This window comes from Thermothelomyces thermophilus, chromosome 1 (assembly GCF_000226095.1).
Source record: "Thermothelomyces thermophilus ATCC 42464 chromosome 1, complete sequence".
In the NCBI taxonomy this organism is placed as follows: Eukaryota; Fungi; Ascomycota; class Sordariomycetes; order Sordariales; family Chaetomiaceae; genus Thermothelomyces; species Thermothelomyces thermophilus.
The window spans coordinates 236,675-263,975 of NC_016472.1; the positions used below are offsets into that span (position 1 = coordinate 236,675).

General features: G+C 56.7%; 9 protein-coding genes across 9 annotated transcripts; 5 read left to right on the top strand and 4 right to left on the bottom strand.

Annotated features, from left to right (window-relative positions):
* Positions 1–494: 494 nt before the first annotated feature.
* Positions 495–2,829, top strand: MYCTH_2294062 (uncharacterized protein). The gene is made up of 5 exons (XM_003658325.1): positions 495–1,048; positions 1,117–1,312; positions 1,373–2,073; positions 2,131–2,485; positions 2,539–2,829. The coding sequence occupies exons 1-5, from the start codon at positions 750–752 to the stop codon at positions 2,767–2,769; spliced, it is 1,782 nt and encodes a 593-aa protein (XP_003658373.1). The 5' UTR covers positions 495–749; the 3' UTR covers positions 2,770–2,829.
* A 930-nt stretch (positions 2,830–3,759) lies between these two features.
* On the bottom strand, positions 3,760–8,418 carry MYCTH_2294065 (uncharacterized protein). The gene is made up of 2 exons (XM_003658326.1): positions 4,382–8,418; positions 3,760–4,263 (listed from the first exon to the last, which is right to left on the bottom strand). The coding sequence occupies exons 1-2, from the start codon at positions 8,201–8,203 to the stop codon at positions 4,165–4,167; spliced, it is 3,921 nt and encodes a 1,306-aa protein (XP_003658374.1). The 5' UTR covers positions 8,204–8,418; the 3' UTR covers positions 3,760–4,164.
* Positions 8,419–8,483: 65 nt separating this feature from the next.
* Positions 8,484–9,380, top strand: MYCTH_2294067 (uncharacterized protein). Its single transcript, XM_003658327.1, has one exon. The coding sequence runs from the start codon at positions 8,562–8,564 to the stop codon at positions 8,847–8,849; it is 288 nt and encodes a 95-aa protein (XP_003658375.1). The 5' UTR covers positions 8,484–8,561; the 3' UTR covers positions 8,850–9,380.
* Positions 9,381–11,990: 2,610 nt separating this feature from the next.
* Positions 11,991–14,115, top strand: MYCTH_2085599 (uncharacterized protein). The gene is made up of 3 exons (XM_003658328.1): positions 11,991–12,700; positions 12,793–13,089; positions 13,201–14,115. Exons 1-3 carry the CDS (start codon positions 12,450–12,452, stop codon positions 13,460–13,462), a joined length of 810 nt encoding a protein of 269 aa, XP_003658376.1. The 5' UTR covers positions 11,991–12,449; the 3' UTR covers positions 13,463–14,115.
* A 641-nt stretch (positions 14,116–14,756) lies between these two features.
* On the bottom strand, positions 14,757–16,203 carry MYCTH_2294074 (glycoside hydrolase family 79 protein). The gene is made up of 3 exons (XM_003658329.1): positions 15,961–16,203; positions 15,272–15,902; positions 14,757–15,216 (listed from the first exon to the last, which is right to left on the bottom strand). Exons 1-3 carry the CDS (start codon positions 16,118–16,120, stop codon positions 14,895–14,897), a joined length of 1,113 nt encoding a protein of 370 aa, XP_003658377.1. The 5' UTR covers positions 16,121–16,203; the 3' UTR covers positions 14,757–14,894.
* A 1,249-nt stretch (positions 16,204–17,452) lies between these two features.
* Positions 17,453–19,397, top strand: MYCTH_2294077 (uncharacterized protein). Its single transcript, XM_003658330.1, has 3 exons — positions 17,453–17,680; positions 17,749–17,839; positions 17,928–19,397. The coding sequence occupies exons 1-3, from the start codon at positions 17,669–17,671 to the stop codon at positions 19,310–19,312; spliced, it is 1,488 nt and encodes a 495-aa protein (XP_003658378.1). The 5' UTR covers positions 17,453–17,668; the 3' UTR covers positions 19,313–19,397.
* A 2,322-nt stretch (positions 19,398–21,719) lies between these two features.
* MYCTH_2051419 (uncharacterized protein) lies at positions 21,720–22,900 on the bottom strand (the record flags this gene model as incomplete). Its single annotated transcript, XM_003658331.1, has 4 exons — positions 21,720–22,112; positions 22,168–22,376; positions 22,451–22,740; positions 22,803–22,900. The coding sequence occupies 4 exons, from the start codon at positions 22,898–22,900 to the stop codon at positions 21,720–21,722; spliced, it is 990 nt and encodes a 329-aa protein (XP_003658379.1).
* A 339-nt stretch (positions 22,901–23,239) lies between these two features.
* Positions 23,240–24,333, top strand: MYCTH_2294085 (uncharacterized protein). The gene is made up of 2 exons (XM_003658332.1): positions 23,240–24,016; positions 24,094–24,333. Exons 1-2 carry the CDS (start codon positions 23,811–23,813, stop codon positions 24,200–24,202), a joined length of 315 nt encoding a protein of 104 aa, XP_003658380.1. The 5' UTR covers positions 23,240–23,810; the 3' UTR covers positions 24,203–24,333.
* On the bottom strand, positions 24,334–25,111 carry MYCTH_2294086 (uncharacterized protein; the record flags this gene model as incomplete). The annotated part of the gene is made up of 1 exon (XM_003658333.1): positions 24,334–25,111. A coding segment is annotated over exon 1 (424 nt), but the record flags the coding sequence as incomplete, so codon positions are not given.
* Positions 25,112–27,301: the final 2,190 nt, after the last annotated feature.

A 27,301-nucleotide genomic window follows, 5' to 3' on the forward strand; every position in this document is an offset into this window, starting at 1 on the left:
AGTGTACCTCAGCACTGTGCTCCACTAGTGTAGCTGCCCTGTGGGCTGCAGCTCGAGCGCGAGCAAGGAGAAGCTAGGATCCCTGTCCAGAAACGGTCTGATAGCAATTTCGTGTTTCTCGTCGGTCACAACTCGATCTTGGTCCGTCCGGCAACAAGCCGACGGACGCCCACCCCTTTTTTTTGGGGCCGGTTCGGAAACGCAGCAGAGGAAGACTCCCCAAGACGGTGATCGGGGCGGTTTGCCCTGGTGGTGCACAGGGCTTGCTTCCGTTTTGGGGACCAAGAACAGGATCCAGCCAGTTAGCGGCCGAGTTGGAAACCTGCCTAGAGGAATTCGGGGGGAAGGGGCGGGGGGAGGAATGAAGCTGCCGAAGGTGGGATGCAGCAAGTACACTAGCGAGAAGCCAAGGCCTTTGCCGCCGTTTTCAAAGAAATTGCCCCGTTGCCGTCCCATCTCGCACGATCAGACCGTGACCTGCCCTGTGCCGAAATAAGTAGCCCCCGGCAGCCCATCACGCGGCAGGACCTTCTCCCTCCTTCTTTCTCCTTCCCCTTGCACACGAAACACGTCTCGCTACCGAGATTCTCTGCCATCACATCAGAATCAGTGCAGGCCACGCCGTGATAATACCCCGTCACAGAAAGGCACCTGTTTTTTCTTGCTCTCTGTCTTCCAGTGATACCCGATACCCCGTTTTCTAATTTTCTTGAGATACCCTGCTTTGCAAGCAAACCCAAACCATCATAATGGCCGACACACAGAAGCCCGCCGAGGTGCCGCAGGAGACTCCCGCCACCGAGCCCGCCGCCGAGACCAAGCCCGCCGAGGCTACTGCTGCCGCCGCCGAGACTGAAGCCGCTCCCGCCGCCGAGGCCGCCCAGGCGGCCGCTACTGAGACCCCTGCTGCCGCCGCCACCACCGAGACGGAGGCGGCTGCTGCTCCGGCCGAGGAGGCCAAGAAGGATGAGGAGGCCAAGAAGGAGGAGCCTAAGCCTGTTGAGGAGGGCCACCTCGAGCACAAGGGCCAGGGCGCCAACTTCCCCAAGTATGTCGTCTCAACCACATCGTGCCACTCCGCATTTGGGAGACCGTGCACTAACCTTCCCGTTTCAGGAACTTTCTCTATACCAAGCAGCTCTTCTGGTTCGGTTCCGAGCCCGTCGACCTGAAGTCGATTGCCTCCTTCAAGGCCGACAAAGTCACCGACGTTGCTCATCATGTCACTGCTTGGGCTGCCGAGACCGGCAAGGGCCTGCTCTTCTACAGCGAGAAGGGCGACAAGGCTGCCCCCCATGGTGCTATCCACCTGGTAAGCCAATCTTCATCATGGACTTGTTACGGACCTGAGGCTGACCCACCCGTCATCTAGGCCGACGCTTCGGAGCCTGCCGTTGATGGCCCCAACAAGTTCCACTTCACTGCCAAGGGCCACAAGCACACCTTCAAGGCTTCCAGCACCGCCGAGCGTGACAACTGGGTTGCCCAGCTGAAGACCAAGATCGCCGAGGCCAAGGAGCTTGCTGCTACCGTCACCGAGTCCGAGACTTACAAGAAGACCCTTGAGAGCCTCAAGCCCGCTCCCACCAAGAAGGAGGAGAAGGCTCCTGCTGCCGAGACGGTCGCTGCCGAGCCTGCCACTACCACCACCGAGGAGGCTGCTCCTGCTGCCGAGGCCCCCGCTGCCGAGGCCGCCAAGGAAGAGCCCAGGAAGGAGGAGGACAAGGCTGAGAAGGAGGAGCCCAAGCGCCGCTCTGCCAGCCGCAAGCGCGCTTCGATCTTCGGCAACCTCCTCGGCAAGAAGGAGGAGAAGAAGGCCGCTGAGACTGAGGCCAAGCCTGTGGAGGAGGCCCCGGCCGCCGAGACGAGCGCCGCGGCTGAGTCATCTGAGGCCCCCGCTGCTGAGGCTGCTACTGAGGCTGCCGCGGAGCCTGCCACTGAGGCTGCTGCCACTACCGAGGCTGCTGCCGAGGCTAAGCCTGAGGAGCAGACCGAGGAGGCCAAGGAGGGCGAGAAGAAGGAGGAGAAGAAGGAGACTACTGAGGCCCGCCCGGCCCACGCAAAGCGCACCAGGTATGGATGGCGGCCCACATCAGCGTGCAACTGATCATTGACTAACAAATTAAATAGCATCTTCAGCAACCTCTCTTTCGGCAAGAAGAAGACCGCTGCTCCCGCCGAGGCTCCTGCCAAGGAGGCGCCCGCCACCACTGAGGCTGTCGCTGAGACCGCTCCTGTGATCCCGGCTGTGGAAACCACGGAGCCCCTCTCTGCCGAGGTGTCTGCCCCCGCGAATGCCCCTGCCGAGACGACCGAGGGCGCCCCTGCCACCAACGGCGAGACCAAGAAGGAGGTCAAGTCTGAGAAGCGCAAGAGCTCGCTCCCCTTCGCCTTCGGCAAGAAGAAGGATGCTGCCTCCTCCGATGAGGAGGCCGAGAAGCCCAAGTCGCCTTCGGCTTTCTCCAAGCTGCGTGCTACCATCAAGGTAAGGAGCATGCGAGTTAGAGACGACAATTCTCCTGACTGACACATCTGCAGGGCAAGGGCAAGGCTGAGAAGCCTGAGAAGACCGAGGAGACTCCCGCCGCCCCGGCTGCCGAGACGGAGGCTGGTGAGGCTAAGGCTGAGGCTAAGGCTGAGGAGCCTGCCGCCGAGGAGGCTGCCAAGCCCGCTGAGGCTGAGACCACCGCTGCCGCCCCCGCCGCTGCTGAGGAGGAGACCCCTGCCAAGCCCCTCGAGTCCACTCCGGCTGTGACTGCTGCCGCTTAGATGGCGACGCGTCCGGCCATGTGAGTCCCCGGCATTCATAATCATGAGCATTGGATCGAATTGGAACGGGGATGAAATACGACGACGAGAATAATTAGAGCGAATTTTCCCCTACCTAAGTCACGCCGTCACGAGAGGCATATCCCTCATTTCACTACTACCCTCGAGTCTGGTCGGGTTCGGATCTGCATTTCGAGATACCCTAGTCGAGATTCGTTCTCTGGTACCCTCCGCTTTGCGCATTCCGCGGTCAAAGGCAAAGAACACCCGGTGTGTGTGACACCCTACACACCCGGCCTTTGTTTCTTTCCTGCTGCATGCTCCTGTTTCTCTTGCTTTTTCGTGCTCCTGCTCGTTCCTGTCCTGTTTCTGTTTTGATACCCAGAGTATACCCCGCCTATTCTCCCCTCGGCAAAGAGAAGGCATGGTCGTTCCGGTTGGCCTTGGGTCTGTCGGTCTGATAAGGACGATGTGGAGATGGGTGATAGTATCGGACACAAAGGAGCCCATTATCACAAATTAAAGATGAAAGCTGGGGTGTTGCTGATGCTGATGGGTGTGTGAGGAGTTGATGAAAGGATGTCATTGGACCAGGGTGTTCTTTTGTCCTCGTTCCTTGCCACCTAGGGTGAGAAACGAGGGGGAGGCAGACCTAGAACTCGCTAATAGCTAATAATATACCTCTCCCGTGTTGAGTTCGCCAGTTTTCATAGAATAAGGCCTATTTTTGCAAGTTTGCCGCGATTTGTGATGTCCCAAGCATTGAGTCTGTACTGTACATTGTGAAGTCATGTTAAGAAGCTGGCCAAAGATCACATGACTTTGTTATACATCGGCAACCTCGATGTTGTTCCAAACATGCCTCATCCTCACTTGGTCTATTCCTCGACATGTAGGGAAACAACAGCCTTTCCTAATACTCTAGTCTCTGTACAGATCAATCTACATACCAAATTAGCTCGGCAACCAAACACTATTTCGGCGACTTTTTAATAGTTTCTAATCCGTCCCCTATATCTTGCCCATCTCACCCTCTCTTTCCTCGACGCCGCTCGTTACCATCAATCAACCCCATGGCGGGCCCCTATGCAGAGGACAAAGCATGCACAAACACAAATGCCACGCCGCCTTCCCGCCATTCTCTCCAAGAAAATAAAGTGCGTATATGACCTAGCCATCATAACAAATCACCAGCACCTGGAAATTCATTCGCCAATAAATCATCATCTTTCCTTTTCTTTTTTTTGTCTCCCTTTGGGAATCCCGCCCTTCTGGCAAGTCATCCAACAAGGAAAGGACGTGCTAATAATAATACTCCGAACAACCTACACAGGTGTCTTCTTCTTCATTCCAACGCGAGGGGAAACCGAAAACAGATTCCATGCCGCGAAACTGTCAACAAGGTTTCGGCGCCATGTCACCATATTTGAGGGCCAGCTCCTCGATCTCAGGTATTAGTTCCGAGATGCGGAACGGTTTCGAGATGACGCCATCCTGCAAAAGCGACGCGTCCCAAAATTAGCATATGGCGCAAGAATTTAAACAGGCACCAAGGAGAGAGAAAGAGAGGGAGAGAGGGAGAGAGAGAGGGAGAGACAGAGGAGAAACCTACAACGCCTGCAGCCTTCGCATTTTCGACTTGCTCTGGCCGTGCATAGGCCGTGACGGCGATGATGGGTACGTGCTGGGTGATGGCGCCCTGGCGTTCCAGCCGCCTGATCTCGCGCGTGCAGCTGATGCCGTCCATGACGGGCATCTCAAGGTCCATCAGGATGACCGAGATGTTGTGGCTGTTGCTGTCTCCAACCGCCTCTGGTTCGGGAGTCGGCGGGGACGATTCGGTAGCCGTGTCCTCGGCGGGCGCGGCAGCCGTCTCGCTCCAGAAACGAGACCGCCTCAGAGCGGCCAGAGCCTCGCCGCCGTGATTGGCAACGTAGGTGTTGCTCCCTGCGAGCTCCAGCTGCCTCTTCAGGACCTTCTGGTTCACCAGATTGTCCTCCACCACCAGGACGTCGAGTCGCCGTGTCTCGGGCTGCGGCTTGGGGGACTGAGGCAAGGGAAACGGCGGCAGGGGATGCTGGGCGGCTTCCGTGGTCGGTGTGGCCGGGGGAACTGGCGACGGTGTCTCCTGCTTGGGCACGCTCTGTATAGGTGACGGCAGAGGTAGGTCTTCGTTCGGTGAGGGCGTCCGTAGTCGCGAGGTGTCTGGTGGGTGGTCCGATTTGCGCCCCTTGATGTAGAAGGCAAAAGTGCTTCCCTGGCCCTTCTCGGACTGCACCGCGATCTGGCCGCCCTGCAGCTCGGTCAATGTGCGGCAGATGAAGAGTCCCAAGCCGGAGCCGCCGTATTGAACGTGGGTTCGTGGGCTTGCTTGGCCAAACCTCTGGAACAGGATACGCTTCTCGTTCTCGTCCAGGCCCGGGCCGGTGTCCGTGACGGCGAAGTGCAGATTGACCTTTTCGCCGTCAGCCCAGTCAGCCTCGTCTGTGAAATCCTCTCGAGTCGGCTTCCGCGAGGGAATGTACGAGAAGCTGTCCTTCAAAGCATCCTTGGACGCCCCGAGGCTTATCACGATCGAGCGCGTCGGCCGCCCTTGGGTAAACTTGATCGCGTTGGTCATCAGGTTGATGAGGACCTGACGAAGCCGGGACGGGTCCAGCTTCACCCAGTCGACGGTCAAGTCCTGGTACGACTGTTCTATGTTCATGTGGCCGTCGATCTTGTGCGAGCCGAGCTCGATCTCGAACATCTTGAGGACGTCCTGAACCACGGTAATAGGTTGCACGTCGACCGGCGTTACGAGAAGCAGGTTCGAGTCGAGCTTGGAGAGAGTTAGGATGTCGTCCACGATGCGCTTCTGGTGGTTTGCACACAGCGAAACGATGCTGGCCGCCTCTACGCAGCTGTCGACCAGGGCGTCTATGGCGCCGGGCGCCCGAGCCGACGCCCCTGCCTGGCGGAATCGGCTCAGGCCCGATGATATCTCATCGGCGCTTTGCAGGATGGCGTTCAGCGGATTCCGCATTTCGTGACTGGTTATGTCGATAAAGTTCTCTTGCTGGCGCTTAAGCTCGACGGCTTCGTCTCGTCGCCGCTTCTGGACGCTTTCGGCCCACTTTTGTTGCGAGATGTCGGTGATGCAGCCAAAGATGCTCTTGAGCTCCCCGAGCTCGTCTCTCTCGGGGTAGGCGCTCATCAGCACCCAGACGTCGACCAGGTGGCCGTCAATGAGTTCCCTAGAGCCCTCGAACCGGAACTCGTGCGTCACGGCAGTCTTCTCCTCGACGACGCGGCGCCAGGCGAGCTCTGTGCCGTGCCGGTCCTCGTCACGAATGCTCTGCATCCACGCGGCGAAGGTGCTAGCGTTCCGCGGGAGCCCGGATATCCTGGAGCACATCTCGTTGCAGTAGTTGATCTTTCCGTGACCGTCAGCAATGAATAAGCCCACGGGGCCGAGCTCGGCCATCCTGGTGAAGCGATATTCGCTTTCGACAGCCTCTAGCGTCCGGAGATGGAGCTGCAACGAGAGCTCCTGGTGATCCAGAGCAGCGAGGCGGGCGGCCTTCTGCCCGCGCCGGATCTCCTCTTCGAAGAGGACAACAGACGCGAGCGAAGTGACGAGCTGCCGCGAGAGGAGGCTTACAAAGAGTTGGTAATCCGCATCGAATGGACGCCGCGGGTTCGTGCCCAGGACGATAAACCCAACAACCACCCCATCCCCCCCCGTCGTGGGATGCACGGGGAAGACGACGATGGTACGGCACGGATCTCCGTACCCGGCCCAGGAAAGGCCCTGAATCAGCTCCGCCGGCAAGGTACCGTCCGCCTCGCTGAGGACGATTGGAGAGGCCGAGTTCGTCAGACACTCCCTCATATAGGGGGCGAATCCTTCGTCGCTGGTCTGCAAGTCTATGGCCGTAACGGCGCAGGGATGGCCGTCGGGTACGCCGATGGAGCCTTCCAGTACGATCTGCGGCGGATGCGCGAGGCTCCCCGGGTGGAGAGACGAGATTTCAATGCCGCCGTCTTCGCCGATCGAGTAGAGGAGGGCAAAGGGGGCATCCAGCTCATTGAATTCCAGGCCCTTCTGGAGCTGGGCCCAAAATCCCTTCACGTCACGGGCCTGCGCCGTCCTGATGCCGATCTCCCGAAGCGTCAGCATTCTCCGCTCAACAATCCGCCGGCGGGTGTTTTCGAACGCGGGGTTGTATATGGCCACCACTGTGCCGTCGCCGCCAACCAGCGGGATCATTGCCCAATTGAAAAACGTTTCTTCCGTGAAGCCGTTACGTGATATGAAGAGGGTATCGTCGTTCTTCATCGTCGCATAGCCGCTTTCCCAGGCGGCGTCGAAGACAGGCTTGACCTCGTCCCAGATCTCCGGCCAGGCGTCCTGGTACCGAGAGCCCATCAAGCGGGGATGTTTTTGGCCAGCGAGGGAAACGTACGCCTCGTTGTAAATGGCGACGTGGTCTCGGCCCCAGTAAAGCGCCGCCGGATGAGGACTGCCCAGTACCATGCTGGACATGATTCTCAGCTCGAACGGCCACAGCTCTATCGGCCCGAGCGAGGTGGCCGCCCAGTCAATCGATCGCGCAAAAAGGTAATGGGCGGGGAGGTTGGGGTCATCGAGGGGAATGCGCGTCCAGTCAAACGTCGTGCGCAGAGGCGGAGACGAGAGCGCAAGGTCGTCAAGGGGTCGGACGACGGTGTCCGCGGCTGACTCTGCCCTGCTCGGGGGCTCCGAGCGGGAACGAAGTTGCGTCCTGCCGACTTGCCCAAAGTAGTCGCTGCTCTCCCTGGGCAGTTCCGGAGTCCGACCTGCCCACGGCCCGTTTGATGCCAGGTCTGGGGTCGGAGAGGGTTGTTGTACTTCCCGAGTTTGGCTCGGCGATGATGTGGGAGTATTGAAAAGTGTGTTCTGGTAACCACGGATGATGCGGAACCGCTTCCGGAGAGTGGAACAGGTCCATAGGAGCCCGGCGTATGTGACGGAGGGAACGGGCGCGTTTGGGCTACTCTTTTCATGCACCGAGCTGACCGCCCACGCCCTGAACTCGGAGAATTCGGGGTCAGGCTGCGACTGTTCCGAGACGTGCTGCAATAGCTCCAAGAGACCGGGTGCTGTCCTCAGAACGACATTCGCGTAAAGTATATTCAGGGGACCAGGTTGGGCGTTTCTCGGATCGTCGAGGTAAACGATAAATGTGGGCCGCTCGTCTTCTTCCAGCAGTTCGATCGCTCCGATCCCCTGGAGCAGCTGCACGACAGATGGCTGGGGCCAACCATCAAGGCTGAGGGATAGGCTGGGGAGTTCGGTTGACGACCAGCTGCGGGAGGTAACAGAGGATCCCGCGGGGCTCGCGACGCTAACCTGACTTTTTGGTAGGCGCAGAGTGGTGACTCCGTCGCCAGGCTCGTTGCCGCCCATCATGTGCGCCGCCGTCTCCGGAGTAGGTAGGCTGAGGGGAGGGTTGGGCAAGGGTCTCGAGGATTTGGTGAAGAAAAAGGGGGGAATGGTACGGCTGACAGCGCGTGATGGATGTCGTCCAACGACGGCAGTGACAAAGTCCCGTGCGCCACAAGCCGCTGCTTCTTGCTCGGTGACCCAAGAAGACGGAGCGCGGCCCTGTCCGTCGCCGAGTATCTCTTGCCAAGTTAATCTGTCAGCGGTGGTCCCGGCGAGGCTTCGGCGACCGGTAGCTCTGGTTCAGGGCAGGCCGGGGTTCCTCCGGGCTGGAGTGAGCCAAACCCACAAATCTCGGTTGCTAGCGAGCCGATATCAGTAGATGATGCTTACCATCATAGGTTCGCATCCACCGGCCGTGTCCTCCTCCCTCAGCGAGGCCTCTCTGTCGGCTGTTGTCGTCGGCGGCGGCGGTGGTGGTGGTGGTGGGCTCGGCCTGGTCCCCAAGAGGCATGCCTCAATAATAAACCACAACAACGAGAGAACAACCGGCGCGTCTCATCGACGGCTTTCCCCGTTTCTCCCGGTCATACGACGCTGCGGGGCGGGCACAGGCTTGATCCTGACCTACACGACTCGCTACAGGGGGCAGAAGAGGCAGCGGTGGCGGTGATGATCCGCCACCTGCACAAGACAACGAACAACCCAGCTTTCCGACAACAGCCTGTTATCTGGAGAGCAGCCACAACGGCGGGCCCATTGGCCAGCAGCAGCGGAGGGCTGGATCTGGGGCGTCGGATTACCCGTGAGAGAAAGGGGGTGGGGGGCGACGAGGAGGAGGAGGGATGAAAGAACCCCTGCGGATGAACCGGGTGCTTGAGGCCGAGCGATCGAGATCGGGCAGGACGGCTGGGAGAGAAGCTGAAACCCCGTGGCTCGAAACTCGTTTTGGGGCACGAGCGGGATTGGGCCAACCTAAACTGTTGCCGGGACGTGGTGTCTCCTGAAGGCGGCGATCGAGGTTCGTGGGCTCGAGAAATTGCAGTGCTGGAACCGTAGGAAAGAACCAGCCAATTCATGGAAGTGCAAAAGCCCAGGAATGTCGGTTGACGGTAAGCGGAGGGCAGCAACGTAAAGCGCAAGGAGCCAGAAAAAAACAAGTCAAAGGCTCAGGACAGGGGGAGGCGACGCTGCAGGCATGACACGACATGTTCTGCATCCCATCCTTGCCGTGAAGGTAGCGTATTAGTATTGTATGAATGTACGCACTCAGGGCCAGATGTCGCATGTAGCCCCGGCGAGCATCAATACCGAGGAAGCATGCAGCCATGTATGTATGTACTACCTTGCCTCGATCTGTAGCGAACAGCTCAGCAATGGAGAGGATGGAAACGGGACTCCCAGGTTCCATGAATTGCAGGAGCGTTTCTGATCTTCAACCAGGCATCTCCGGTAAGCGACCTACTGGTCTCGCTCGCTCCGCAGGGAAGGCGCGGCACGCTTGTTCTCCCGCAAGTCATGGACGACCATCGGACCTGCCATCTTCCACGCTCGTTGCAAAACGAGCCGGGAGATACACGCGAGGTACGGACGTACTTGCCCCCTCCACTACCTATCTGTAAGGATTACATACACCATGAATGGTATGTACTTGGTGTAAACCCGGGGTAGTGCTAGTGGACTCGCATAATCCAGACGGTCGAGATGGTGCGGACGGCTTGATCAACGAAAGCGAGGCGCCTCACCTGCTACGTGGGATTTCGCACGCACTACTCATAGTATATCTTGGACTAGGAAGTTCTTACGAACAGCGGGCGGAATCCAAGCAGCCGACAGGGGATGCTGCAGTTTACCAGAGTCTGGAGCAATCTGGTCCACTGTGGAGCAGCTCTAGACCCAACCATCTTGCGATCAAGATGACCCCACCGCCCTTCACTTTCTGCCGAGAGCTGCTCCCCCACCAACAGACGGACCCGAAAATCGAACTCGAGGAAAACCACACAGCAGTAAGCAAGGTACCTAGGTAGGTTATTCAGTGTAAGTAGTAACCACGATGGTAAATACGCTGTGCTAGATAGCGTCCGATACAAATCTGGAACTATCCGCGTTCTCATGAATGACAAGAGACAAGGGCTGTATAGAGAGTTAAAGGAAGCAGAACTATGTACTTGCTTCTCGGTATGGTAAAAATACACGGGCGGTAGGGTTCGCAACGTTATCAGAGGCTGGCTCTGGGGGAAACGGGCCCAGGCCGCGCTCTGACTCCGGGCTCGCATCACCAAAGACTGGCTCTCGTGGCACCCGATGCAGTCGCAAAGTTTGAAGAGAAATGGTGCGTTCTGTGCGACCGTCGTGACGTTCTGGACCGGTCCATTTCCTGGCCATTCTTTGGAGCGTATGCTTTGTACTCTAATATTAAATCCTAGTATTGTAAGGATTCGGATTACGTACGCAGCAATTCGCACTTCCACAGAGCCCTCTGTCGACACCGAGATTTGTCCGCCCGCTGTGGCTTGTAAGTTCGCACGAGCCTGAGAAGAAAACTACGATTGCCAGGCCCTTGCGATCGATGCGGGTCGCGTCATGCCCGGTCCACGCATCGGAGCTTGTTCCGTTCAGGCCAATCACACGTCTACAGTGTAGTATGGGCAACTCGTTCGGAGGTACAGAATATGTGTGCGAGTATCAGCCGAGCAAAGCCTCTGCGCTCCCTCGAACCAACCTTTCGGCTTGCCGGCCGCGCAGTGCAACGCTACGGGCCACAAATGCTTCCCTGTTGCCTTTCTTCGATGTCGGCCATTCTCGAGGAAGCTCTTTGATCGAAACGCCGTAGCGGCCGATGGCTGTGCGTAGCATTACCGCTGCCATTACTTGGTATGAACCCGACGCAGAGACAATCGGTCCATGGTTATTTTTGAAGTCTCAGGCCGATCGAGTAGTGTGGCATCATGGCTTGATCAACATCGGGGTCCATTCCTGGTTTGGCCGGTGCAGCACTTGCCTGGCTCCGAATCGCGTCCTCAGCGCGGCCGTCTCAACTCACACTGGCACTTTTGCGAATCGACGACGTCGAGATCGGGCCGGCTGGAATTCGAGATGGCACGGCCACGAGGCATGATGGGTTGTGGTCGCGTAGTGTCCGATGTGCACTACTAAAATCGGATCCTTCGAAGGGCGACTACCTTGCCGCAGCTCATCAGCCGGCTCCTTGCTCTGTACCTACATACTCCGTACACCATGCTATCTAAGGTAGGTATACCTACATCCGTAACGGGTTGCGTCCACCATTTTGTCCAGCGACTGATAGGCAGTGCGGATTAGTTTAGGTAGTGTGCGCATGTTGCTACAAACCAACCGGGGGAGGCGCAGAGTGCCCGGTCTCAGCCACCTGAGTGAGACGGGAAGGCGCAGGTTTTGGGTTTATTATCAATCAACCGTCGAAGCGGCAACTCAACATCGCGCAGCTAGTTAAGTTACCTTCTCTGGAACATCTGGAAATGGGGTTGCACTCGCCAGCTGGCACTGGGAGTTTTCGCAGTGCCCGACGGCCACCCCCAGCCGGTTCAGCACCCCCATCCCCGCTCCCGCTTATCGCGCTGGGATTGGCCGGCTGGGCGCTTACGCGCTGCCAAAAGCATCCCGCCCGTCGCTCTCATTGGGCACCGTGCTGTGACCGACCTGCCGCCCGCAGCACTCAGGGCTGCTCGGAACGGCTGTTTGCCATGGGACTGAGCGGCAACGCAGGCGGGTGAGCGGATTGAATCTGCGGGAGCTCGGCGAGGGGACGAAGGAAGCGGGCGCAAGAAAATGAGGTGCAGCTTCCCTTAAATCGCGGCCACCGTGTGCCGCTCTCCCCGCCTCCTCTCATACCCCGTTCTCGCCGACGAACAAAGAAAAGCAGCCTGTCATCCGTACGAGGGGTTGCCGTCATCTCTTGCCGTCGCGACAAGCAACGACAGCAGCCCGACGGACCCGGCCCATCATCCTCGCGAGGATTTCCCTCCCAGCTTATGTGAGCCGCTCCTTCCAGCGGCTTGCTTCCGGCACACCATCACGAAACACCCGATTCTGTTTTCCTGCGACCTCGATTGGCGCTTGCAATAGCCTGCAAGCTAAGCTCTGAGTGTGTCTGTGGGTGTGTGGGTGTGTGTGTGCGTGTGTGTGTGTTTGCGACAGTCGAATTTCGGCGGAGCGGTGGTAAGCACTGGTTTTCTGAAACAACACAAAAACGTGGTGGTCGGTCGAGAAAGGAGAAGAAGAAGAAGAAGAAGAAATGGCATTCACATACCGGATCCTCCGCCGCCCATGGAGGGCCAAGGCGCCCCTGTACTGGGGAATGGTCCCCGAACTAGCCGGCATCGTCCCGCTGCTGGTCCTCTTTGGCCTCCAGCAGCCCGACGGCTTCCGGTCGCTCTTCTGGCGCATCGGCTTTGAGAACAAGCAAAACTCGAACCCCAACATGATCCTCTACGCGTACGCCAACTACCAGCCGCTGCCCACGGTCCCTTTTGTCTGGTCGAAAACGTGAGTCTCTTGTGTTTGGAGTTCCCCCCTTCCCCCCCGACCGACCGCGGTCGCGTCCCTCGCCCGTTGCTAACACCCCCCCCGGCACACAGGTTGACAAACTACAATGTCGCCATCTCCATCCTCTCCCTCTTTATTCTCCTCGCCAAGATGATCGCCACCATCATGAAGGTCTTCTATCCGATCTTTGGCACCATCATCAGCCTCGTCCTGGTCGTCCTCTACACCGTGAGCATCTACGGCCAGGCCGGCCCCGACTACGCCGACCCGAGATATCCCAGCCCGACTCCCTGGCACCTCCGCATCGGCTGCAGTTTGGCGGAGCCGTACGGGGCGGCCAAGACCTGCCGGATGGTCCAAGCAACGCTTGGCGTGACCGTCTATCTGCTGTAAGGAGGAGTGGCTCTTTTTTTTTTTTTCTCTTTTCGTTCCCTCACATCCCTCTCTCGCATCCTCCCCTCCCCTCTCCTCTCCTCATCCTAACGTGCAAGCGATGTCAGGACCGTCTACCTCTGCCAGCTTGGCTTCGCCATATGGGCGATGCTCCCCAACAAGGAGCTCGACATGTACGACTCGGACGCCGAGGACGACGACGACGACGGGCACCCGGCCAAGGCCAAGAACAAGGCCGCCGCCTCCGTGGTGCAGCTGCAGCCCGCGCCCGCGCCAGCGCCAGCACCCGCCGCTGATAAGACGCCCTTCACCCCGCGGACGCAGGCGTTCCACGCGCTGGAGAGGAAGCTGCCGTTGCGCAACAGTTGAGCGTGCGGAGCGGCAAGACTCTCGCTGAGAGGAGAAGAAGGGGAAGATGATGATTAACAGTAGGGGAGGAGAAGGCGTGTGTCCTTCCGAGTGCAAAGGATTCTCTCCGAGCTGTGTGTGTGTGCTACGGGCCGCTGCTGCTCTGCAGGCTGGGCCGCTTAAGTCGTCCCCGAATGGTGGTGAGGAGGAGAAGGAGGAATGTTCCGATATGTCCAGTCTGCCGGATGGCTTTGTATTGTTCTTTTGACCCTCGACAGACGTGTGAGGTTTGTGCTTGGACACCAGCTAATGGTATAGCTGCTGCTGGTTGCTTTGATTTTTTTTTTTTTTTTTTTTCGTTCGGAGTTCAGGGGTCTGGCCACGGTTATGGATCAATGTTTTTTGGTTTCGAGTCACAGCGTAGTTGATACACCCAGGCATACATTTTTCCAGTCCACCACTATGTATTTCGTTTGGCCCTTCGTGCTACTGCATAATATTTTTTTCCCAATGTCAGCAGAGACGGGCCATGCCGCCTTCGTTACTCATGGAATGATCAACACCCCCCCTCCATCTTCACCTTCGCATTCTCCTTGCCCTTCCCTCTCCCTTCCCTTTACCCTTACTCTTTCCCTCCCCTTTTCCTTTCCCCGTCTTAGCATCCCCAATCTCCAGCAACGCGGCGCTCGAGTCCTCGACCGTCACCGTCACGACCCCGTCCTCCCCGACGACGACCCGCTCCGTCTCCGAGGTGTCCGTCACGTTGGGCAGGCGCACGGGCCGGCCGCCGTCCAGCTCGTGGTTGTAGCTCCACCCGTCCCAGGTGATGCCCGTGATGGCGTCGCTGCCGTTGGCGGCGAGCCGGCGCACGGGGATCGCGGCGCCCGGGGCGACGCCCTCGAGCCGGAAGGCGTACTCGACCGCGCCGCGCGGCGGCGGCGAGGGCAGCGGCGTCAGGCCGGCGCCGTCGACGGTCGTGTTGTATGATCGGAGATTGAGTATCATCAGGCGGGAGAGGACCGCGCCGTCTGGGGAGTGAAGGTTAGCTGACATTTCGATTACTCTCTCTATCTTTCTCTCTCTCTCACACTCTCTTTCTCGTTTCTGCTTCTTCCAAGGTTTATTCACGATGGCCGACTGGCGGGGAGAAGGGGGGGAGGGAGGAAAGGAGGGAGAGGTGGGGGGGGGGGGAGGGTTGAAAGGGAAGTGCGGAACGTACTCTCAGTGTAGATTGCATATGCTGCTTCCGGCTGGAGCTCTGCGCCAGAGATCTGGGTAGACAGAAGAATCTCGCGGACGGTAGCGGGACGGGAGCCAAGGGCGGCGGCGACTGCGATCGAACCATAGTAGGGTGCTTTGGTGCCCAAGGTTGCTTTGTCGGTTTCGATGGGTTGCCAGGCGACGTACTGGGTTACGGCGGGCACAGTCTCAGTAAGGAGGATATGCAAAACGCTTAGAGGGAGAAAAGAGAAACCACACATACCCGGAAATTCGTGCCCATGTGCATGTGCACGCGCTTGAAGCCGACAGAGGCGGAGTAGAGGTTGAAGTCTACACCCCAGAGAGCAGCGCCGAATGTATTGGAGAGACCAGGACGACCTTGGTTATAGAGCGAGTTGGTCTCGCCAAAGACCAGGGGAGGGACCGGGTCGGAGGACTGCGAGAGGATCTTGTTGTACTCGGTAATGTGAACATCGACCGCGCGTTTGGTCACGGCGTGATTCATCAATGTGCCCTGAAGGGTCACGCCCGGAGAGGTAGCGCCGCTGATGTAGCTTGGGGGATGGCTCAGCAAGGGCTGCCGGGAAACAAGTGGTCCAGGAGACATACTTGTGGGTGGAAAATAGCTTGATGTCCTGGTCTCCGTCGAGGCCGGCTGCCCACGCTGCAGGCTCCTTTAGGTAGTTGTTGACTCCCGCAAAGGATGGCGCCATATAGCCATGGTTGCCCGACTCCAACGTCTCGGGACAATGCTCCTGCACAAGGGCCTTGATTTGCCTGGTGCCGTTGTGCCACTGGGAGACGTAGGTAGCCTCGCTCCAGTTGGCTGGCCTCACTGGCCCCTGAGCCGAGGTCGAGAACAAGTCCGGCTCGTTACCATATTCCCAGACGTACAGCTTTCCGTTGCCCAGGGCCTTGCAAGCCAAGGGCACTGTATCTAGCAATGCCTGCCATCCACTTGACCTATTCCCGCCCAGGCCGAGGTTGAAGCCGTGGGAAAACTTGACGTCCTTCCAGGTGTCGTAGGACTCGAAGTAGGAGGGTCCAATGATCACTGTGGTGGGATAATCTACAGCCCGGCTCGGGTTAGTTGTGCCGTTCAGGGCGTAGGGTAGCGATTGGTTATAGAGCGCATAGTCCTGAGTGTTTCCGCCGACGCGTATGTACGGCTTGTGTCCCTGAAGTTGTCCGAGGTTATCCAGGAGGACATCCGAGAAGGTGTTTGGGTGCGTCTTGTTTCCTGGGAGGGTTGAGCAGACGGCCGGCAGAGACAGAGAGCCAGGTCGACAATGACGTACCTGCAAAGTCCGGAAAGCTCGCGAACTCGATGCTGTAGCTCACATAGCCGTCGAACACGTCGTTACTCTCGGCCGAGCCGGGAACGGGATACTCAGGCGCAGCCAGCACCAGACCGGCAAGGGCGCACAGAAGGGCGACTTGCTTCATACTAGGAAACATAGGTGTTAGATATAAAGGGAGAAGGAGAGCGAAAGGGAGACAGGAGGAGGGGAGGCGCTTAGGGGCCTCTCAAGGTGAGAAGCCATGGAGGACAAGGCGATTCATGAAATACGCAGTACACACTTATCCTTTTCCCACCTCACGCCGTCAGGTTGCCCCTCACCCCTCAGTTACCCTCATCCCCAGCGTCGCTGCATCGATCATCTCGCATCTCGCACCTCGCCGGCGCGGGTCCGAGCTGTTCCAGCAATCGGCCACGATTTCGGCCAAAAAGACGCAGGGTACAGCGGGGTAGCGGCTCACAGGGACTCTACAAACAGAGCAGCGGCTGACGCCGTGGAACGGAAATGCAGGGTTGGATTGTTGGATTGCCGTGCGGGCACGGTGAATGGCCGGCATGCAGGCTGAATTGATTGATCGGCATCATGAGCGAGCGTAACGGGAGTTGGAGTCCGAAACGCTGCTCGCTCGTGAGCTTAAGATTGCAACGAAGAAGCAGAAGGAAAGCCACCCGGGTACTGTGTAATCATGTGGCCCCCCCCCCCCTCCCGGTGTGAAATACATCGAGGACGAATTGAAGTCAGTCCAGGTTTCGTGTCTCGATCTGGAGTGGTTTCTTGTGCCACAAAATCATGAGTTCAAGAGTATCATGGACCTGGAGAGTGCGGGGAAACAGGGGAAGAGTGGTTTCCCATTCTGGAATTGATGCGGGGTTCGGGAGACTCCGCTGCAAGTATTATGTACATACATCGCTTCGTAGGCGGATGAGGAAGGTCTCGACCTAGCCCGCCGCTGCAGGGAAACTGTGAGGCTTGAGTACGAGGGATTGTATGTGACAGGAACCCAGTGAATGAAACAAGAAGCAGGCCGGGCCTTACAGGAGCTCTGGTGAGAAACTCTAACAGCGGTTAAGTAAGCAAGGTACTACAGTAGGTACGATTGTTGTGCAGTTCCAGTCATTGGCAATTGCGATTGGCTACGCCGACGTCATCATCCGAGGACTCGGTCAAAACAGACCTCTGCACAGCAACAACCCGAGCTTCGTCTGGCAACATTAACGGGCTCTGGCAACAGAAGGCCAGCAGGAAACGCCGAAGGTGCGATCCAGGATAAGAACACGAGAGAAGGAACATTGTCACTACAACAGCACCCCGCACGAAAATTCCGCCGATCAGCAACAAGCAATCCGCCCAATCGCACAATTCGGTCGGTCGGTCGGTCGGTCAGTCGCATGCAGACGGGCAGCCTCGGCCCAAGTCGAATACACTCCCGGGCAGAGCTTGAGTTATTATCGTCTCTAAATCTCGGCACACCAACCTCTTGGCATCCGTTTCCTCGGGCCCTTCCTCGGGTCTCGACACCTGCGGAGCTGAGCTATTACTCTCCACAGTCTCCCGTACTTACATAGGTAGATCACAGCCGTCGGTCGGCATGTCCTTCCTTCAGAGGACGCTGTTTGCCACCCCACGGGCAGTAGCAGCGAGGCCTCAGTTCCGGAGATCAGCGCTGCCTGTCATCATCAAGCCGTCCCTCCGATGGGCATCTACCATGGCTCCCAAGGTAAGTTACCGGCACCCTTCCCCCTTGCACTGCGCCTCCGGGTATCCGGCGATTGACGCTGCGGCCAGCTCAGGGACCCTTCCCTCTTCAAACAAGACGTGTGCTACGTCAACGGCGAGTGGGTGAAGGCCAGGTCGGCCAAGACTTTTGAGGTCCACGGTGCGCCTCCCTTCTGCCAGTTCCCCCCCCCTCCCCTTTTTTTTTTCCCGGATAACTTAAAGCTCCGGGCTGCTCACTCCCAGTATAGACCCGGCCACCGGCCAACTCATCGGAACTTGCCCCGAGTTTGACGCCCAGGACACAGAAAAGGCCATTGCAGCGGCCGCGGCCGCGTTTGAGGAGTTCCGCCACAAGACGGGCCGCGAACGGTCCAAGCTGCTCCGGAAATGGTACGATCTCGTAGTCGAGAACGCCGACGACCTTGCGACGCTCATCAGCTGGGAGAACGGCAAGCCGACGGCTGACGCCAAGGGCGAGGTGACGTACGCGGCCAACTTCTTCGAGTGGTTCAGCGAGGAGGCGCCGCGCATCTACGGTGACACGATTCCCTCGTCAGTACCGGGCAACCGCGTCTTTACCATCAAGGAGCCCGTCGGCGTCTGCGGGCTCATCACGCCGTGGAACTTCCCCGCCGCCATGATCACGCGCAAGGTCGGCCCCGCCCTGGCTGTGGGCTGCACCGTGGTGTGCAAGGCCCCCGGCGAGACGCCTTACACGCCCCTCGCCCTTGCCGAGCTCGCCCACCGCGCCGGTATCCCGAAGGGCGTGGTCAACGTCATCACCGCCCTCGGCAACACGCCCGAGGTGGGCGAGGTTCTGACGACCAACCCGACCGTCCGCAAGGTCTCCTTCACCGGCTCGACCCCGGTCGGCAAGCTGCTGATGAAGCAGTGCTCGGGCACGCTCAAGAAGCTCTCGCTCGAGCTGGGCGGCAACGCGCCCTTCATCGTCTTTGACGACGCCGACGTCGACCAGGCCGTCGCGGGCGCCGTCGCCTCCAAGTTCCGCTCGTCGGGCCAGACGTGCGTGTGCGCCAACCGCATCTTTGTGCAGCGCGGCATCTACGACGAGTTCGCGACCAAGTTCGCCGCCAAGGTCGCCACCTTCTCGGTCGGCAACCCCTTCGACACCGGCGTCACCCACGGGCCATTGATACACTCCAGGGCCATCGACAAGGTCGAGCAGCACGTGCGGGACGCCCAGCAAAAGGGGGCCCGGGTCCTCCTCGGCGGGCACCGCCTGCCCGACCTGGGCGCCAACTTCTACCAGCCGACCGTGCTCGTCGACATGACGACGGACATGGCCATGGCATCCGAGGAGACGTTCGGCCCCGTCGCCGGCCTCTTCCCCTTCGACACCGAGGAGGAAGTCGTGCGGATCGCCAACTCTACCCCCGTCGGGCTGGCGGGTTACTTTTTCTCGCGCGACCTGGAGCGCGTCCACCGCGTGGCCGAGCATCTCGAGGTGGGCATGGTGGGCGTCAATACCGGCTTGATCTCGGACCCGGCGGCGCCGTTCGGCGGGGTCAAGGAGAGCGGGTTCGGCCGGGAGGGTTCCATGTACGGGATTGGGGAGTATCAGGTCACCAAGATGGTCACGTACGGGGGGATGGGGAAGAAGCTGCAGAGCTGAGGAGGTGGGCTGCCCTAAACGGCTTACGCGGAGAGCAAGATGCTCGATCGGTTAAGGATGATGATGATTTGACGGCTCACTCTTATCTTAGGCTGGAGGCTTAATGATGCCTTATGCTTTCGCTGATCTATCTAGACATCTAGAATATATGTGGAGGTGCTGAAAATACATGTACCAAGTACAAGTCCATTTAGCACCGACCTTGAGTTTGGCTGGATGTATGCAGGTCATGAGGGGCGCGGCGTGGCTGCACTTTCTTCCTCACAGTCCGGGGTGCCTCAAGGGTATCCGATTGTACTGGAATGAAGCCGACTTTGTTTGCAAGCGTTTGTCTTCCCAAAATGCAGCGGCTCCACGGCTCGGCGGTGTCGCTTCCGGCATGCGGCAGGGCCGTGCTAGACGTTGGCGCGCTCCGCCTCGGCTACGGGCGCTTAGAGCACGCGAACAAAGCCCCGCCTATCCTTTGCGTGACTCCGCCGGTGGGGGGCGGCGGCGGTTGGCCGGCCTGAATCTGTCTAGGGACACACCCGATCGAAGATGGAGACGGGAGAGGATTCTCTCCGCGAGGGAGAAGAGTCAGCTGGGTCTTTTCTGCCTTTGGCCTCAGTACGCAGTGCATACGTCCGGATTTCAGCTGTTCCGTTGGGGGAGATATTAAGGAAATCTCCCGACTATACAGAGTATGTACGTAGATAAATATATATGCATATAAGGTATATGTGTGGTGCATATACGTTATATATACGGAGTAGTGAAGCTGCAGCTCCCCAAAATAGAGCCAGAAACACCCAAACTTGGACGAGCTCCCCCCCCCCCCCTGTAGCGCGGAATGATCGACCCAAGGGGACGTAAAGCCAAATGCCCGTCCTTGCAGTGCGCTCTGTGGGGCGTTTCAGCACAAGCGCGTCTGCCCAACTCCACGGGGAGCGCTGTAACCGGCTAGGGTCGTCCCGAGGGGTTGGAAGCGAATTGATACGCCACCATCTCCGATCGCGCCCTCTAATAGAAATAGATCGGCCACAGGATTTACGGGTTGTGGGACATCATCGCGGCACCTGAGTAACGCTACGCGTTTCCCAACTGCCCTTGAATCTCATAGGCGGCCCGACGCACATGGACGAGGATGCATTGTTGCGGGTGGCTGCGAAAGCCGGTGTCTTGTTCCTAGGACGCGGTTGGTCCTGGGACGTCTTGTTCCTAGGTTACATTTGGTCCTAAGATTAACTAGTTGTCTTAGCATCCCTTGAAGCTATAGCGAGAATAGTGTAGAGAATCATGATAACAATTGCAACGCAACGTCTCTGTCCCGAACAGCGCGGGATGATTCTCAGCTCGGCGTCTCAAGACGGAGCAGCCCCATCCCGAGCAACGCGGGATAATTCTCGGCTTACCGGATCCTCAAACCCACATTTCGTGATGAGGACAGCTGAGTATGTGGCCTGTTGGGTGTGATTACCACCCGAGCGCCTAGAAGTGGAAAGTGACAGGAACAACGGAAGATGAGCGTCCAGGGGGGCGAGTCACTAACAAAGTAGAGGTCAAGACATGCATTGCGCGCTACCCGATCCATCGCGTCCCTGAAGGGAGTCTGTGACAACAGGACATGGGTGCCCTCGGGGAAGCGATTTGCAGCAGTCCTATCTCTGCTACCACCTGCAGATGGCTCGGCCGACAATTGTAAGTTGGTCGGATGGGCTTGCCGTTGACGGGCGTTGGCTCCAAGCCTTGCCCACGCACCTCGACCTTGAAGAAGAGGGTCGGCCCAGGCAGCGACCAGCGGTCGAATCAAACTGCATTGCTGCCTAGTGTACACACCCGATGATGTGGACAATAAATCAGGCAAAAGGGAATGCTTAACGTGCAGTGTGATTACAGTAGCATGGGAACAATTAGCCTGGTTACCAACTGCCAAGTGGAAATAACTATGGCTGCATGCGAATACATGCATGTCCGCTTCTGCAGTTCGCCGATTTAGGGCCTGACGGCTGGGCGGCCTGTCCCAATCCGATATGGAATTTATTATTCAGCTTGCGAGACTAGCTGGATTGTTACTCCGGTACGCCATGCCGTACTAGCTGGTGCGTAAGGGGGTTCGAAGAATTCCTTCGTTAAAGTCCTCGATGCCCTCGTTCTGCGCTGAAAAGCCCTCTCCACAACTAGGCATTCGTGGTGCTGTGCCTCCCGAGTTTCGCCCGAGTTCGGTTGTGGGGTAAAGGCTGCGGCAGTGACCAAGCCCGGAATTTGGTTTTGGGGGGTGGGTGGGGGAGGGGAGCAGGGGGGCAGTGCAGGCCGCCGTTGACTCCCGGGCTGCCAGCACGGACGGACTTGGCGTTGGATCTGGTCTGTCGCCCGCCGACCTCCCCTCGTTTTGGCTTCATCACACTGCAGATTTCGGAAATGCGGTGAGTCACGCATCGGCAGCTTGAGGTTTCTCCGGAACCGGGTCCCTGGTGTCTTCGGACTCCTCGGTGAACCACTCATCAGCAAGCAGCTGCTCCGTCGTCGGCCGGTCACGGGGATCCAATTTCATGATCCTGCGTATGAACTTGTTGTCTGCTGGGGGGACTTCCCTCGTCGTCACACGGTGAAACGGCTTCTCGGGCGGGCCTAGGTTGTTGATGTAGTTGATAATGGTGATAGTCTCGCGGTCATGGAAGTCGTCGTATGACTGCGGGAAGGGTCCAAAAAACTTGTACATGCGTTTGAGCACCGTAAGTTCGTATTCGTTGTCGTCGGGCTTAAATCCCTCGATACCGGGGTTGAAGAGATGGTAATCGCCGCCGTAGAGGAGACTGAGGATCTAGAACCATATAAATAAGTAGCTGCTTAGGCACGGGCAATGATCCACGTCTTACAGCGTTACCAAAGGACCATATATCCGTAGCGGTCCCCCATGGCAGCTGGAACGTAGCTTCCGGGCTCCGAGTAAAACCCGCACCGATCAGGTGGCCCTCTTTAGCGAAGTCGGAATTCTCGGACACTACTCCACCGCAATCGCCGAGCTGTATCGTGCTGAACCGTTGGTTTTGGCCGTAATTGACAAAGATATTGTCCAGCTTAATATCTATATCCAGTTGCCTGTGAGATTTTGGAGTTCTACCTGGCATCGAGACTTGAAAACAGTAACCGAGCACGTACCTGTATGGACCAGTCCATCTCTGTGTAGAACGTGCAGAGCCTGGAGCACGCACTTCGCGACCTGCTTGATCTCGGGACGCGACAGTCTCTTCCGGTTGGACTCGGTCAGGAGGTCGCTATCAAGGTGCTTTAGAACAATTGAAGGCGGGTCTGATGGTTCAACAATTTCATCCAGCAATGGGCGGAGAAACGGTGTCTGGTCCTGGTACCGCTTCAGAATGTCGGCTTCATTCTGTAAGCGCCAGTGGCCCCTGATGCTCTTGACAATGCACTTCTCGTTGTTTTGGTTTCTGGATACGCGTTTAGGGACGCATAAGTAATACTAACGACGGTCACTTACGTCGCGAGAAACACGGCACCTTCGTCAGCGGCCCTATGAAGCTCCTTGACGATGGAATATGTCGAAAGTCGGCCTCTAAGGGCCGTTCCGACCTTGAACAAGGAGGCCATCGACGACTCTGGAGGTACTTCGTCCCCTTTTGGACCACTGCCCGTTGCCTGGAGCATGGCTTGCGATGAGAAAGAAGTGAAGCGAGAAGAATTTCAGTTGTCTGTTGTTGGCCCGTGCGAGGCAGACTCTAAACAAGCCCCTGGAAGGTCAAGGGTGAGCAGACGTGAGGAACAGCCACGGAAACAACAACAACCTGGTCTAATGCTTGGCGAAGGGAAAAGCGGGCTATGACGCGGGTCGGGGTCCTCGGTCTGTTTGGCCGTCGCTTGGCCAACTCAACGGTCCTAATAAATGGGCCTGGTAGCTACGGCTTTGTTACATCAACCTTCTAGAACCCTCACCCAATCAGTTCGATAGTCAGGCCATATTTCTCCCCTGGCGGGTGGCCAGCCATTAGGTAGCGCCGACGCAGGCGCTTGGGGCTTTTCGGCTAACTAACCCAGGAACTTCTTAAAATAACCGGTTACAACCTTCCACTTCCACACGCACAAGAGGGGCTATTCCTAAAATGCATTCCTATATGGGATAGGCAGGCGGCACTCGACACTATCATAGCCCTGCTCGGCGCTTACAAGCAAGCCCCTTATGGCCGCCTCAGTAACCCAGAGCAGCATGTTCCCGCGTCTTGGTGACCGAGGAGAGTCGCCGGCTCGCTTCCAGCAGGCCGCCCTCACCGGCCTCCCCACCTACGCGCTTGACATCCACTGTCGCAAGCAGTCAATCCGTTGATGACTTCTGTACAGAAATGGGTACAGGCATTGAATAGCCAGAAAGAGACAACATGGCTATAAAGGGCCTCTTGCTCTCCAGCTTCCGTACTAGCTGGTCCGGACCATTCGAACAACGCCTCTTACTCTCGGTATCTTTGGTTACCTAGTAACTCCATCTGCAACTCGCCGCCGTGTCAACATGTCATTCAACAGGGTTATCGCCAAGAAATTCCTTGGGACCGTCCTCACCTCCAGCGGGAAGCTCATCAATATTTCCGCCGCCACCGAGACCGATACCTGGAGAAGACCGGATTGGGCGGCCGAGAAGGTGAAACCTGACTTGGAGGAAGCTGTTCCGGCCAACGAGCATGTTCTTCCCCCAGACACAGTCGAGGTCTGCGCCCGGTAAGCAGCGTCCCTTAGCCCGACTATCGACTCCTGCGGCCTTCAGTCGGCGTTTCTGACATGCACCTGCGTTTTAGCGAAGGCGTCCATAGCAGCGCTTCCGACAAAAGGTCGCACATCACCGCCGTAGCCTATAATGGCACAGGGAAAGCTCAGACTGTGCATCTGGCAACGCAGAAGAAGTGATCCCAGCTGTGGTCGCTGTTGTATCAGGTACATAAACACGAGGATGGAGGACTGGAGACTGAAGATGTATAGGCTGGTCTGGGGAACTGTTCATGTAGTGGGATGATGGTTCACAACCCTTGGCGTCGGATTACGACCAACATTGTACATACCTGCTTTGGACATGCCATTTGTCAACGAATATTAGAGTAGCAAGTTTCTCCTGTGGTCGCGTGCATAAAGAAAACCCCTATGCTAGGTGCGTTGTGACAAATACCTTGAGATTGACGTGCTCGACAGTCACCGCCGCTGCCAGGCATCGAATCAAGAGCGAGACGTCGTCGTTGTTGTCGCACTCGTCCAGCGCGTCCACTACTACGACGAGTGGGTGCGGGAGCGCCTCCCTGTCGAGCTGCGCTAGCGGCTGCAGAACGAGCTTCTCCCACTGGTCGTACAAGCCGAGCCCGTGGATGCGGCGACTAGAGGCGGCCGCGTCGGCAATGTGCCGGCACAGCTCTGGTGACGTCTCCGCAAGCTGGACGGCGACCGTCGCGGCGAACTTCCGTGTCGACGCGAGGTCGCCTCCGCCCCTCGAGAAGAAGCTCGCGCCGAGCCGCTTCTTGTCGCTGTATTCGCGCGCGATCGTCAGCGCGATCGTCGACTTGCCCGTGCCAGCCATGCCCTTGAGCCAGTATATCCGTTGTCCGCCGTCTCCGTCGGCCCATCTCCTGATCTGTTCGAGGACGTCGCGCCGCGTGCCGGGGAGACAGGTCGCCACATGTTGCTTGTTTGCCGCGTCGAAGGATGCTTTGGGAAGGCTGTCCAGGCGCTCAAGCGATCATTCTCGGGACGTGTCGGTGCCATGGTCTAGAGAAGGTCAGTAGATGTGCTGTTTCCTGCGGCGAAGAGCCAAACGTTCGCTCACGGTGGATGTTCAGGGGTCCGCTGACGTTACCCTGGAAAAGCAGGCAAGCTTCCGCGTTGCTGAGGTGCTGCTCCACATGTGGCCCCGCCTGTGCCATTGCGCTGATCGACGCAACACCAGCAGATGCCATACTGTAAAGAATGATTTTGCCAGAGCCCTGCGGGTCACCGGACGGAGATGACGGCTGCAGGCGCGAATCGCCTATTGCACAAGCAGCTGAAAAGACCACGTGAGCGAGGCTGAGCAGCAGCTTAGCAACCGCTGCAGCTGAGCAACCATAACGGTTCGCCTGTAGAAGTCCTTATACCACCAGAAAAGAGGTCTAAGTCCCTGAAACTACAAGCACGAACAGAGGCTAGTAGGCTCTTAGCAGTACTAGAAGATAAGACCTGCCTAGTATAGGTACCTGCTAGGAGGGCAGTAGTTAAATCACCATTCATAAAGGTTATTATTATTATTACTATCTTACCCTGGTATGCCCTTACTTAGGGCTCACCGGTCCCTCTCAAGCTAGTATATAGGAAAACCGTACCTATAGGCCGGATAAAAAACCTATAACCCCCTATAGAACCAAATAAGTAAAAGACTCTATAGATTACTAAGAAAAGGAAAGAGTAGCTAAGCTAGCCTAGCTCTAGGGGTACCTAGCCCCCTAGGGCCTAGCCTAGCCTAGGTGTCACGATTTGGCTGCATAAGGCGACCCGGCAAGGCGCACAGAACCAATCAGGAACCACAAGACCTAAGGACCAATCAGGAAGTGATCGCAGTGATCGCACTTCGATCAAGACGAGCACTTGGGTAACGATCGCAGGATCGTAACAGCGATCGCACGATCGAGACTCAAGGAGGAAGGAAAGGAAATTGTATATAGTTACTCGTTCTGGTGAACTCTGGGAGTTCACCAGTGATAGTAATTACAACTTATAATACCCTAATATTGTGAGGAGATAACTAAAGTGTTGTTATAAACCCTTTGGCTTTACCAAATCCCTTAGATGACCTGCTTACTAGCTCTGCTTAATCTACCTTTGTCTAAACCCTTTTAGAAGAAGTCTAAGTTAGGTTTGTTATATATTGCTATTACTCCTTTTGTTCTATTATAGTTTAGAACGGAGGTAACTTTGACCTTAATACCGACATGGCTACTAACATTATAGCTAAATAACTGTTTACCTAGCTTAGTTAACTCTAATAGCAGATCTAGGAGTTAGACTAGAGAGATAAGGCTATTTAAGCTCGAATCAAGGAACTCGAGAACGGCGAAAAGTACTTATAGAAATTGATTAACGAGGCCTATGCCAAAATCGAGACGCTCGAGACCGTTAAAGCGAGCCGTATTAAGATCGAACTACCTGGCAAATATAGAGGAACTAAGGAGGATCTCGTAGGATTCCTAATAAACCTCTGATCTTACTTCCGGCTTAATAATGATAAGTTTCTAGATGATAAAGCTAAAGTCCTTTATATAGCTACGAGACTAGAGGGCAAGGTACTTAGATGGTTTAAGCCTATATAGAATGACTATCTTATCGAGGAAGATGAAGACGACTAAGATATATTTATATAGGCAGTCTTCCGATCTTACGACCATTTCGAAGAAGAGCTTTAGAAGGTTTTTAGTAATAAAGACAAGAAAATCTATATATAGGAAAGACTTGCTAATCTCTAATAAACCAAGTTAGTAGCCTCCTATACTATATAGTTTAGATAGGATATATTTAAGTCCTAACTTAACGACAAGGCATTAATATAATTGTTCTATAATAGCCTAAAGGAAAAGGTTAAAGATAAGCTATATAAGTATAATCGACCTAAGACTTTAGACAAATATATTATATAGGCTATTAGAATTAATAATTAGCTCTATATACAAGAGTAGTAAAAATAAGGTCAAACGAATAGAACTATAGTCAAGGCTAACGACAAGAAAAAACGAACGTATACTAGTACCTTATATAGGACACACCCTAGAGCTATAGATATAGATATAACGTAGAAGCAGGACCGGAAGAAGACGACTAAAGACAAGTCTAATGTTACCTACTATAACTATAGAAAGAAAGGGCACTATAAGCGAGAATGTCGAAGCCCGAAGAAAGAGTAGAAGCTAGTCCCTAGGAAAGAAATCGTAGACATCGACGAAACCACTAAGAATGTTACCGAAGTAGTAGCTACGAGCTACAAAGATAGGGGCA

Bases quoted from the DNA above. Each gene is read 5' to 3' on its own strand.
- MYCTH_2294062 (XM_003658325.1), top strand. From the start codon at position 750: ATGGCCGACACACAGAAGCCCGCCGAGGTGCCGCAGGAGACTCCCGCC. The intron at 1,313-1,372 runs GTAAGCCAATCT...CCCGTCATCTAG, and splicing joins CCCATGGTGCTATCCACCTG to GCCGACGCTTCGGAGCCTGC. The intron at 2,074-2,130 runs GTATGGATGGCG...CAAATTAAATAG, and splicing joins GCCCACGCAAAGCGCACCAG to CATCTTCAGCAACCTCTCTT.
- MYCTH_2294065 (XM_003658326.1), bottom strand. From the start codon at position 8,203: ATGATGGGCGGCAACGAGCCTGGCGACGGAGTCACCACTCTGCGCCTA. The intron at 4,264-4,381 runs GTAGGTTTCTCC...TCGCTTTTGCAG, and splicing joins ATGCGAAGGCTGCAGGCGTT to GATGGCGTCATCTCGAAACC.
- MYCTH_2294067 (XM_003658327.1), top strand. From the start codon at position 8,562: ATGCTTACCATCATAGGTTCGCATCCACCGGCCGTGTCCTCCTCCCTC.
- MYCTH_2085599 (XM_003658328.1), top strand. From the start codon at position 12,450: ATGGCATTCACATACCGGATCCTCCGCCGCCCATGGAGGGCCAAGGCG. The intron at 12,701-12,792 runs GTGAGTCTCTTG...CCCGGCACACAG, and splicing joins CCTTTTGTCTGGTCGAAAAC to GTTGACAAACTACAATGTCG. The intron at 13,090-13,200 runs GTAAGGAGGAGT...AAGCGATGTCAG, and splicing joins GGCGTGACCGTCTATCTGCT to GACCGTCTACCTCTGCCAGC.
- MYCTH_2294074 (XM_003658329.1), bottom strand. From the start codon at position 16,120: ATGTTTCCTAGTATGAAGCAAGTCGCCCTTCTGTGCGCCCTTGCCGGT. The intron at 15,903-15,960 runs GTACGTCATTGT...CAACCCTCCCAG, and splicing joins GAGCTTTCCGGACTTTGCAG to GAAACAAGACGCACCCAAAC. The intron at 15,217-15,271 runs GTATGTCTCCTG...CCATCCCCCAAG, and splicing joins AAGCTATTTTCCACCCACAA to CTACATCAGCGGCGCTACCT.
- MYCTH_2294077 (XM_003658330.1), top strand. The intron at 17,840-17,927 runs GTGCGCCTCCCT...CTCCCAGTATAG, and splicing joins CAAGACTTTTGAGGTCCACG to ACCCGGCCACCGGCCAACTC.
- MYCTH_2294085 (XM_003658332.1), top strand. From the start codon at position 23,811: ATGTCATTCAACAGGGTTATCGCCAAGAAATTCCTTGGGACCGTCCTC. The intron at 24,017-24,093 runs GTAAGCAGCGTC...CCTGCGTTTTAG, and splicing joins ACAGTCGAGGTCTGCGCCCG to CGAAGGCGTCCATAGCAGCG.